At 43.5% G+C, this 12,810-nt stretch overlaps 1 protein-coding gene across 3 annotated transcripts in view; it reads right to left on the reverse strand.

Moving 5' to 3' along the window:
- arhgef12a (Rho guanine nucleotide exchange factor (GEF) 12a) overlaps positions 1-12,753 on the reverse strand; it is a 37,443-nt gene extending 24,690 nt beyond the window's left edge. For 2 of the 3 annotated variants that reach the window (XM_062386065.1, XM_062386063.1), the window contains exon 1: positions 11,268-12,751. In XM_062386065.1, coding sequence (XP_062242049.1) covers positions 11,268-11,299 — 32 coding nt within the window. In that variant the 5' untranslated portion in view covers positions 11,300-12,751. Of the gene's footprint in view, positions 1-11,267 lie in introns of all 3 variants that reach the window. The other variant, XM_062386064.1, reaches the window with a different exon arrangement.
- Between the last annotated feature and the right edge of the window lie 57 nt (positions 12,754-12,810).

Genomic DNA, 12,810 nt, shown 5'->3' on the forward strand with positions numbered 1-12,810 from the left:
TGTGTCATGGTGAAAATAGAGGAAATGATTCAGGAGGTGCTGTGGTGTGTGTTCTTACATAATATCAATGTGTCACTTTTTATATCATATCCTGTAAATACCAGTGTATTTTGCCACCTTGGGTCACATTGTCTCTGAGCAAACCTAATATCTCTGACCGTGGCAGCTGCAGGCTCACAGGTATTTAATGGGCTGATAGACACATACTTGCACTAGGCTGATCAAAGCTGACGTCTTAACTCGTGCTGGTAGTTAAGACAGAATAGGACACAGTTACCACATCAGTTGCATTTCCTTGTTTAACTTGTTATGCACTGACCTGCACTGATAGATTTAGTGTCAACCAGAGGGATTGGAAAGAGATTCGGAATACTGCAAAGCTACAACACATTCATTAGTGCATTATATACACAGCGTATGCACAATTGGCGACACTTCCTATGCTAAACGTGAGGTTAACAATGTGGTGGATAAGGGTAAAGTCAATATAAAAGAGATCTCCAGCTGAGGTATGAGAGATGCAGCAAAGCAGCTTTAAATGTCAAGATACTGAAACAACTTCTTTGTTAACATTATATTTATTCTAGTTCATCGTCTGTAGCCTACTCGAAATGACTGGTATTAGAGATTGTGTACGGTATGCATCATGCATTCTTTGGAAGGTATTTCTGTTCATGTTTTTTTAGATTAGAGGGAATGGGATGACATGCAGCCAGGGGCCTGGTCTGGATTAAAACTCAGGTTTGCTGTGGTGAGGACTCAGCCATGACATATGGTACAGGCTTCAACAGGCGAGCTACCAGAAGGCCCTGTCAACATGCATTCTTAACAGTAGCCAAAGACTGACTGTCCAAAGTTAGTCATTGTCGTAGAAAAGATAAACAGACTGAATTGTGAGTTTTCGCCTATACGGACTTAACCCGCAGTTTGGCTTTCACACATGCACAACACAGCGGGAGGTTCGCTGCACGGATGCGTTCACAACAGCAACAAATCCTCCAAGGTATTCTCACGAGAGGTGGAGCAGACAGAGGCAGGAAGTGACGTATTAACTCCGCTGTGGAGATCACGTGATCATGTTCATAGCACCCTGACACGGTCGATGCTCTTATCGCCACAAACTCTCTTGACATTTTGTTGATGTCTTCTACATCTGTGTCACCGCTTTTTCAGCAGGAGATATTTGATATAAACTGTGATGTAGTTGAGATGGAGAAAATCCTGAGGAGTTGCTTGCTGCATTGACCCTATGTCTTGATTGTTACAGACTGTTGTCACTGCTTGGTCGACAGATCATATTGAGGGATCTCACTTTTTTCCCTTGAATTTGCCACAGTCAAGTGTCACTGACACATTCATTGCTTATTTAACTTCACAGTAAATTTCAAGTGACCTATCACAATTGGTAACATTAGCAGGCAATAGTAGGTAATTTTTCTACTGTATGTACTTATGACACTTCTACTACAAGTAGTACTACATTACTACTACAATACTATTACTCTAATACTACACTATTATGAGAACTAATGTGCAGCGTAAGATAACTGAGAACAGTGAAACACCCAAAACAATAATTGATATCACTCACTACAAAATTGGATTGTACTCCTTAATTCTTAAAGTTAGATCAACAGCCAATAGGAGAATTGATTTCTTGGCATTACAATTTTAATATATCAATTCAAAAGAAAAATATAACAAACTTGGATCGTGTAAATCTCTGTGATGCAGTTGTTTTACTAAAATCAGTTCAAGTTATAAAAACATTTTTGACTAGAAATTATATGTAGATGAAACACAAACTCTGCTAACGTTGTCCTTTGAGAACATACAGCTACAATTTAAGAATACATTTTCCTCACTTCATAAAATTCTTCAGATCTAGCTGTATAAGTCCTAAAGTTTGAGTTAGGTGTTCTTCATGGACAGAGCCATTAAGTATGCAGGGAGGGAGAAAGGGAGAGAAGGCAGAGTCAGAACAGGGTGGGATGAGAGGGAGGGGCAGCAGCGGTGGAGCGGGCCTGGGCTTGAATGCTCCATTGAGGTTTGGTGTTTTGATGGAAAACTGTGGCAGAGCTGGGCCAACTGCAGCAACAGTGGTAGGGAGAGAGGCTGGGACCAGACCAGACACGGAGGGAGCAGAAGTAGTGAAAGAGGGAGGGACGAACAGCCCAGAGGGAGCAGGAGTTCTGACACACAGCCATTACTGTGAAAGGGTCTCCCAATACTGAAGAGGAAAGAAAAAAGTAAACAATAAGGACCTACACCAACTCATGCAAAATTCAGGTGAAGCACTTTAGGTTATCCTTAGTTTTTCTTGGAATAAAACTAAGCCGGCACAGACAGATAACTCAAGTTTATTGAGTAAAAAACAAGAATCTCATACTGGTGTGTCAAATGTGGGATATCAATTGGTTGCTGTTCCCCACTGAACTCAACAGACTCAAAAGGCCCCCAGCTAAACTACAGGGGAAAGTTGAGAAAGTCTCAACTTCATGAAAATCTCTGGCGCAGAGCGACTGACAACCAGGCTCTGACTATCATACGATCATCTTCAAATCCAGCAGACGCACCGCACTGGAAGCACAGATTTACAAAACAGAGGAGTTTTAAGTACATGACCTAAGTACAGGTGGGATTGAACTGAGGGTGAATTTGAGACCCAATCAATCAGACCACATTCAGAGGTGAGCTGTGATGCATGAGGTCACATTCTTTTTAGAAGTGGGAACATCTTTGAAAACACATTGATGGAACACCTACTCAGCTGCGATGGTTTAATTATGAAACAAAAATATATCTACACATCTCAGTATTTCCCATAAATGTATTTATTTGTGGCCATCTCCGTGATAACAACTTGACCAACACATCGATTCTTTTCAAATGGGTAAAATCTTATTTTACTGTGAAGCTGCACGAAGTGCATTGATTCACTCAGGCCTTCCTGGCTCTGATCTGTTGCGCCCTTGCACACACAAACACTTTGACAACAGAAACATCTGTATAGTCAAACTAGCTAAAAACAACTTTATTTGGTCTATGCAAACAGAGGTTATGTATACGTTTCTTTGCATATACAGCAGGGAAGTGAAGAGACTGTGATCGTATCCCTGGAGGAGGATGTTGGATAAGAACAGGGCATTTAATTGGGTGGTCAACTTTTTTTTATCCGTACTTGTGAAAGTGCCATTAGAGTTGGCAGGCTATGTCCAAGCTTAGAAAACGACTAGCTGGATGCTTGATAAACTAACAAGACTCCTCCCTGTCGGACATTGCTACAACAACTTGTGCTGTAATACAGTCGCTGCAGTAATCTGGAGTCTCCTGGCAGAGGCAGAGCTGCACAAATCACAGCACAGGTGTTGTTGGGCTGGGAGAGGTGGGGCCTTGTCTGAAACTGGGAGAGGTTCTGGGAGTTGCCTGCAGGCTGCAGAGATCAGACTGAGGTGTGTTCCATTCCAGGAGGTAATGTACAACATAACCTTGCACACTGCAACACATCCTAGGATGCTAGATTATTCTGGAAATCCTTGCAGGTTTGGAGTGTAACACGATGGGGACAGCACAAATGTCTTCAGCTGGTTTTTGTGCTGAGTCATGCCACTGGTCGGCCAAGTAGCTTATGGAACTGGCAATCAACTTTTCAGGCAGCCATTCATGCCACCTCTTTAAAATTGGGTCTGTGATTCTATCTCAATTGTGCAGTGACACAGCCTCTTCAACAGACACGTCTGCAGCCTGCCAACGGGAGAGGACACACTCCCACAGCTTGCTATCTAATCTATACACCTGAGTCACACAATGTGGGTGCACTCACAAACAGAGTCTGTATGGCGTCACTGCTTTCCACTCCCTGCCACTGAGAAAGGGTTTACACCCACACAGTGATACTCTTTTACAGCACTCTCTGTACTACTGTGCAGTCTACCAATAAGCACAATGAAGTCACCCTCAACATGTGACTTTGCAACCATGTAGCATGGTGTATACTGATACTTGAGAAGAGTGTTAAGTGAGTGAATGTGAGAGAAAGAGACACTCAGACAGACAGAGGGAGGGAGAGGTGAAGAGAGAGAGAGAGAGAGAGAGAGAGAGAGAGCGAGAGAGAGAGAGAGAGAGAGAGAGAGAGAGAGAGAGAGAGAGAGGTGTGGTGCATGTTAGAAAGACAAGAGCAATAGCTCTGGAGCTCAAGCGACAGCCTCAGGGGGAAAACGGTGCCCTTTCTGCCCCAATAAACCTCATCAGGATTCCTAACATGAGGGCCGGGGGATAGACATTTCTTCACGCTATGCTGTCTGCTGTCCTCCAGCATTGTGAAAGGAGAGGAAGGGGTTCAACATGCTACCATGTCCCCACAGCTGCTGGTTGTGGGCCCTGCAACAAACAAGAAAACTCTCTTTCTTTTAATCAATGAATAACTTATCTTAACTGCGAATTACCACTCAAGCCTCCTTGTAATGCACCAATTCCATTTTCAGTTCAGGTCAGTTTTTGGTGAGATTGGGCAAACTTTAGGAATAAACTGTGAGGTATGTTGAAGTGTCAGCCATTGACACCTGAAATGACGCACTTTCAGATCACTGCAGGATAACAAGTCATACACACAATGATGTATTTACAGCTTTTAGAGGCAGACCCATGATGAGATTTGAGCTGATGCAACCTCAAGTAAAAGCACTTTACTGACACTTCATACTCCCCAAAGCTATAACATTTTCCATCTATTACCCTATACTTAGCACAAAAAACGCTAGCTCTGTGAAAGCAGGATGATACTTAATATACTGAGTGATTCATCACTAAGGGAAACAGTAGGTCATGAATGTCCTCATGGGACACCATGAATACCCACACATAGGATTCGTGTAGCAAAGGTTTAATAATATAATCTCTCTTCCTCACGTAACTTTCACTATTCAGCCTTTTGGCTATCTAAGGGATTTCACCTCATTTAGAAAGCAGTGTCTTCCACTCAGGTGAACTGGTGTCACAATACTGGTTCTTGTAGAGTACGCGTAGGGGTGTGTTAGACTGTCTAGTCACCTCTGAATCAGCAGAAACATGCAGCTCAAGATTAATCACAGTGCAGCAGCAAGTTGTGGGTCTCTCCCTACGACACAGCATCTCCTCTGGGTCTGACCTGAATGCCTCGAAGCTTTGACCGTTGCCATAGCAATCAAGGTCTACATCAGTATTCAAATGCTGCCCTAGTTTTGAATTATTGTTATATGTGCATTACCACAGAAATCCAAACAGTAATCGAGCATTATTCATTATGCAACATCATGAATTATTATTAGTTATTCTTAGACAAGCACATTTAATAGTTTTGTGCAGAAGCCCTCATCAAACACTAGAAACACTGGGGGGGGGGGGGGGGGGGGGTGTTGGCTTGATTGTCATCATGATAGTGATCACTGTTAGATGCTCGGGACACACAACTGGCTTTTGTGATAGTTATCAATGCAATGTTAAGGAGAGGTACATATATTATAAAATCCACAATCAGACAAACACACAACAGGTTCATCAACTCCCTCTCTCTCTTCTATGGCAATAAGGTGATTGGATTGGCTGGTGCCTTCGCTGCAGCATGAAAGGTTGAGCAACACAACGCCACAGAGCCACAATGCAATTTTGAAATGCATGATGGCACCCCATTCAAAGTGAATGTGCACCGTTTCTGTTGAAGCCTACACGCGTAAATGTGAGTCCTCCATTATATCAACATTATCAAAATGTTGAAAAGGGCACATGGAGAGGGAGCCCTTCCTCACACACTGAGACAACATTCAATTTGTGCATCCTCATTCTGTGTCCCAGCCTCAACATGTCACGTAGATCACATCCAATTAACTGCAGCAGTGATGCAGCTTTTTAACATCAACCATCATATTCCTAGTATATCTAGGACACAGCAGACGTGTGTGCACTGAGAACTACAACAAATATGTATTGTTACATTTAAAGACTATGTGTGAAATTATGAATGTACACAGGAAACCTGTGATAAAGTGCCACCATCATATATCATGGGGCGCTGCAGAATATCATTGTTTCTCAACTGCCATAGTTGGCTTGGAGGCAGTAGCCTAGTTTCTGGCCACAAAACCCTTAGATGGACATGTGAGAATGTGACACTAGGCCATGACAGCTCTCTTTCCTTGTCCCCTTTTTCTTTCATTGTTGTGATCCTGTCTTTTGTAGAGTGAAAGTAATGTTTGGGCCCTGGAGCTTTCTTGGTTAACAGGCCCGAATTGTAGAGAGTGTCCACAAGCATCAGCATCACAGAACTGGGTGACAGACCCCGACTCCCTGTGTACTGAGAGCCCCAGCCAATGTCCAGACCCTCTTCACAACATCACTACCCCTGCGGCGTTACACGTTTTCCTCCTTCCTCCGATCCCCCTCTCTTTCTCCATCTCCATTTATTTTAGCCAGCCTTGACCAAGTTAATGAAGGAATAATCAATATCCTTAAAAAAACAAATATAGACCCAGCCTGAACCACACAATGGGTTAACAATTTCCTTGCCCAATTTTATTGTGTGCTTGTTTGACTGATGGAGTGGATGATATAATTTGATGCAATAGTAAATGCTCCCAATCTTGCGGGGCAATAAAAACGTGGTGACGATGGGAAAAGGGGACTAATTGAAGCAAAGAACGGAATAAAAGATGGATGCGATTGAGAGAGTGTGTGAAAAACAGAGAAATGGGACTTGGCAAGAATGAACAGAGTATGGTGAGAGTTGATGTGTGCCTGCCAAAGTGGCATCGCAGTGCGAGGCTTCTTACGGTCCCCATTTACATTCTATAAATAAACAAGGCTAAGAATCTGGTCAGTCATTCAATGGACAACTTCAGGTTGGAGATTTTTTGGTTTGAAAACAGACATTAGTTATTTTTTTTAAGCATTGAAGCATAAGCTGATATAACAGCGGCCTTTCTGCATTCAATTTACAAAGCATCCCACCTTGTTCAGAATGTGACAATGTGGATAATAACCGAGCATTGTGTTTAATGCATCACTGACAACTGAGGTTTTACTGACAAGTGACAACCTACAGCTAGAATAAGACATTCTTTACTCTAGTATTATAGTGACTTTATTAGAGTGACTACGCAAACCAGTGAAGTTGCGGTTTACATCAATGTCTGTCCAGACTCATATGATGCAAAGGCAGAAGATATATTTTTGTTTAATTAGCAGATGAAAAGTTGAGTTATGGCCAAAATTTTATTTTAAGGAGTTATCGGTAACCTTGACCTTTGACCACCCAATTCTAATCAGTACCAACTTGAGTGCAGGAGGATGAAATTCCCTTCAGGCATTCAAGAATGAGATGGAGGTGAAGTTATAGTGATCTCGACCTCTGACCACAAAATAATACTAGTTCATCTTTGAGTCGTTTGAATGGTTGTACCAAATGTGAAGAAATTCCCTCAAGGAAATTTGGAGGAACAACAGACAGTGTGAAAACATGATGCCTCCAGCCACAGCAGCAACAAAGATTTTAATGGAGAAGAAAGGCCCATAGGCTATCATAAGTGGGATTAAGGTATATAAATTATTCACATTTCATCTCTGCTCTTGACTGTAGCTCAAGGACCTTGAACCATCGCTGCCATCTGGGGTAAAAATCAAACTCTTTCCATGGCAATGGGGTAGGTTACTATTTAAAACATACTAAGTATGACTTGTGTTCAACCAATGGTTCAAAAAACAAATATATTCAGTTCACTATAAGACTGTGTAAAGCCACAAGTCAATATATTAGAGTAGCTGTAAAGACAGGCTGAACAGCTGTTTTCTACTATTTGCAAAAGATTGTTCGTGTCAGATGAAAGACACCTCTGTTTGCAGATTCCAAAAGAAAAAACAGGTGGGGATTATATGTACTATTACATAATCAGAGTGCACAACAGAACATTCGGTTTTTGGTCTTGTTCTCAAATATGATTTATGATTTGACATTTGCCCTTTTTTTTCTTGTTGGACAGCAAATCAGTCCAACAAGAATGCACATAACAGGCAGAGCCACTGGATTCATGGACACAACCACTCGACTCAACAACACAGGCAATAGTCTCTGTTGTCTATAGACAAAAATGAAGGCCTATTATAGCACAAAAGCCAAACCCCACCATAAGTGAAAATTCATTATTTAAACATTACAGTGGAACAGGGTGGGTCCTCTGATAACAGCCTACAGCACAATGAACATTGTGTAATCGATATAATTGACTGATTTCGCAACAGAAAAAAGTGGATGAAATTCTGACAGGATTCCTCGGTTGTGCTTCTCAGTGTCTACATCACTAGTTGATGCTGCTTATAATGGGCCTGAGAGGATGTCAGTGGGGTAATTAGCCACATCCATCATGACTGAACTGATACAATTCGGTGCTGTTCATTTCCTTCATGCAAATCTTCTTTTGAAGACCCAGCTGCATTTTTAAAGAAACACCAAACACCTATATTCCATAAAATTTAAGACAGACTCAAAACTTGGAGGATTTAACAGTTTGGGTACAAGTGGCTCAGTTGATGGGCCCGGGACCACAATGACCATCCTGCATCCATATTGCTGGAGGTCTGGCCCAATCCCAACTACGACTTCCCCTATTAGTGCATGCTACGAATTGCACGTTACCAATTAATTATTAGCTGAGCGGACTTTTCGAGTAAATCATTTAATAAGCAAAATAACATGAGAAAAATCTCTGCAACACCCTCAAACCTATAAACAGAGCAGCTGACACAGCTTTCCCAGTATCAGTGCTGAGTAGATGGAGTAAAGGCGTACTGCATTATCAGGGAGGGATGCCAAAAGCAGGAGACGCTTCCAACAGACTTGGTTGTCAGATATCTTCATGAAAACATTTATCATGAGGAAACTAATTCCTCTGCAGTAAGGCAAAAAAAACTTTTGATTATCATGTAACTCATTTATTATTGTGTCCTGTTCAAATGCCAAACATTTGCTGTTTGAAGAATGTCAGATTGGTTGATTTTCTCTGTTACAATTTATTGTTGATGATGGTGAAGGAAAATAATCACTTTGAGCTCTATTAAATTGTGATGGACATGTTGGCCTTATAAGTGACAGTATAATGACTAAATGTCAGATTGCTGAGTCCCTCATGTCATCAAACGTGCATTACACCTGATGATAAATTAGCTAAGGTTAAACTAGTTGCAGACATATTATCATAACTGGCCACTGATACAAAATTTTTTATCAAACTGGGGAACACTGAAGACAGCCCTAGATGTACCTGACCTACACCGGTGGACATGTAGATGAGCGCACAGCAGACAGCCAGATTGCCCCCACTGAAAGCCATTGTTTACCATTAGTGATGTCACCAGCACCACTTCCCGGGAGGGCCTCAGAGGGGGGGTGGGAAAAAAACGTGGAGATCAGCAGAACTCCATGACAAAGAGCTAACAGCACACTAAACTGACCCATCGGCTGGCGGCCCAGCCCCAATGGATGATGGGTGCATACTCCCACCATAGTCAACTAAGTGAAAACAAAATGAACAACACATCGCACTGCGGGGAAAAGAGGGAAAGCACGGACAGGGAATTACAGACGCACGCAAGAGAGGGGGGGGGGGGGGGGGGGCGACGACATACAACACCGCCAATCAATAAAGTCATTATCAAAAGCCACGGATGAAAACACCCTAAAAAACTGCTGCATCTTAAACAGTGATTCTCATCCGAGGCCAAATCGTTTTGGTGCAACAGAGATACAGGGATACTCTAACCAACCCCCAACCCCTAGATGTACCTGACCTACAATGACAGCCTGTTGTCACACTGTTTTGCACGATTTTGGTTTTAATTTACATAATGCAGTGAATCATGCTCTTCAATTAGAGGAACGACAGCGGCTTTTAGGTCACAGCTTGTGAAACCCCAAAAAACTGACGTCCACCCCAAAAGATCCGCCCATATGTGACTTAAACAAAGGACAACTAGTCAAATGTGTGCAGCACAGTCTGTCTCAACCCTTTGAGGTGCAGCAGCCAATCTGGATATGAAACACAGTGCACTTTCGACCAGCAAAAGCATGAGAGATTAGGTTCCTCGTGTCATCTGGAGTATCTCTGTGCTAACCATCTGCTGTTTACATTTTATTACACGTTTACTGCAGTGAAAAGTACTAGTTTAGTTAATTCTCCTCGTAAAAGCAAGTACAGACATCATATCTACAGCGGTTAGGCTCATACTGCCACTCTCGGTGGTGTGGCCATATGATTTGAACAAATAAAAGTGAACCAAACAAAACAATAAACAGCACGGCAATAGCAGTTGGTGCCAGCCACTGTTTCCATCATTGCAGTGGGGGAAGGGGGTCATGTAAAAATGGGGTTGGGCTTTAGCCTCTATAGCTCAAGCCATTGGGATACTTCATTTCCCAACCTGTGCAATAAGCTTCCCCCTGTCAAAATCTACAGAGCACATTCCACTGTATGGAACTGCTGTCCTCGCAGGTATGTGGGATCCAGGTAGGAAGACCTGGTGTGATGCAGCGTCATGTCTCTGCTTCACTGCCAGTAGGAAACAGATTCATTCTCCAGGTACTAAAATCAAAGAGGAGTTTCTGTGATGCAAATAATATTCATGTACAGTATATCGCAAGGGATTAGGCTGCTGCAGACTGATCCCTCTGTATCACTTAGTGTGTTCTTCCGACCATGACACATCATCCCGCCTGTTGGTCTTAGCCACGGTGTCCAACCTTTGGGCTTTAAGTTGACAGATGCCTCAGATAAGGTGATTACTTGACTAGGCTGAGGTCTTGTCTAAATCCAGAGATGGTTTTAATAGGCGTAGGAGAAGGTTCACTTTAAAGGCTTAGAGGTAATAGTGATGCGAAAGGTGTACAGGGATCACAGATGCCTGTTCATCTGTGCACACCAACAGTGGCAGGCCTTCTGGACAAGTGGTACTTTGCTGTCTGCAGAGAACTCCATTACCCATGCTGAGATCAGCAGAGTTTCCATTAAGATATGTCCTTCCCTTAGTAATTATGTTGTATAACACAGTTATTACTGAGCACACATCACCACAAAGCAAAAGCTGCACTCTAACCAAGCAAAAGCCTATTTTTAAAAACACACAGCATCAGCATCATAAGCAAATAAAAAAACTTTAACCAGATCTGACAATGTGGGGACTCCATTTGTGCATGTGAAGTGCAGACAGTGCATTAGCAGGATATGAAGAGTGATTGTGTGGTATACCTGTCAGTGAAGCTGGACTGTGTGTCACTCATTGGGCTTCCGGTTCTAGATTTGCAGCAAATTATATCCTTTTAACATTTTCCAGAGTGCGATGAGGCGATTTCCCTGCAGCGTCCTTCTCTGTGGCATTCGTCTGAAGTAGGCAGGGATTTTGTGGAAAATATAAGATGGTGCTGATAATAAATTAATCTGAGGAAACTGTTTGGGTTGTAGTTGTTGCAGGGCTCGTCCAAATACTGACACTACCTATACGGAATATTTCGATCAATACTGCTGGGCAAAAACCCTAACCCCAAAAAAAGGGTAGCAGCGAGGAATCGACAGTGCAGAGCTTAAAACATGAACCGGGGCCTCTGTCGTATTAGCTTGTGCAGTCAGATGATATCACAACCCCGGCATCCAACTATATTTTAGCAACAACAACGAACGCACACTGCTTCCGGCTGGCACAAGTTTGTCGTGCATGTACGAACTCCTCGTGTGAATCCCTTCAGCCTCCACGTCCCTTGAAAATGTCCTGCCGATGTGGAGCGTGTAAACAAATCTGTACTCCCAGTGAAACAGACACCGTGGCCCTGCGACGGAGTTCCCGTCTGCCACCACCCCTGCTCGGGCTGACTGGCCTCGGTGCCTAGATGATCTCCGAAGATGCTGGGAATTCCTCCAGTCCCATTTGGTGTCCCCGGCTCCCGGAGGTCTGCTGCGGCTGCGGGGACGGGTCTCCCGTGACCAGGAGAATCGCTCGACACCCGACTAGAAAACGACCCGGTTTTTTGATTATTTATTTTTTTACACAATGCGCGAGACGCTGGATTGGAAAAACCCGAAACCGATTAAATTGTGTATTTAATAAAAAAGGGAAATAAAAGAGCCCATTCGCTTGTGTGAGAGCGTTTCTCGCGGGGAGCTGGCCGCGGCTGAGTCTCGCCAGCTAGCAGCTAACAAAACAGATGAGCTCTTTCAGCAGAAAACTTTGCTTCGTGTGCAAACTAAGCGAACTCCCGTTCACAACAATGAACCGGCCGACCACCGAAACATACATGTACACGAGCCCGCATCAATGTTTGCCCGGCTTCCGACGTGTCCCCGGGTTGTGTCCTTCGGTTAAAAAAACAAACAAAAAACGCGTCTCCTCGAGCAAGAGGGAGTCCAGGGAAGTCGGTTAGCTCCGCGGCGCAGCGCTCCTTGACTCCATGTTTCCACGATTCGGTCGTTTCTCGGCAGAATTCCCGTGGATGGAAAGCAGGCTAGCTCCGTGGCCAGCTAACGGGACAGAAAGTAACAGCCGTCCTCCGAGAAGCACGACGGAAAAACACCGCACGGGAGGCTCAGAACTCCGGGGGAAACGCCACACGCTGTTTTTCCGAACGCCGGGCGTTATTCGTGCGAGGACACAACTTGATAAAAGGTACCACAAATTCCACTTTCTGCCGCTAGCAACGCCCTAGCCTGCTAGCCGCTGGAGTCCTGTAGCGCTTCCAACAACCACTTCCGCCGGGAGATGAGAAAACTCAGCAGTGTTCCAGCTGAACGTTACAATGTT

The sequence above is a fragment of the Platichthys flesus genome, chromosome 4, assembly GCF_949316205.1.
Source record: "Platichthys flesus chromosome 4, fPlaFle2.1, whole genome shotgun sequence".
NCBI lineage: Eukaryota > Metazoa > Chordata > Actinopteri > Pleuronectiformes > Pleuronectidae > Platichthys > Platichthys flesus.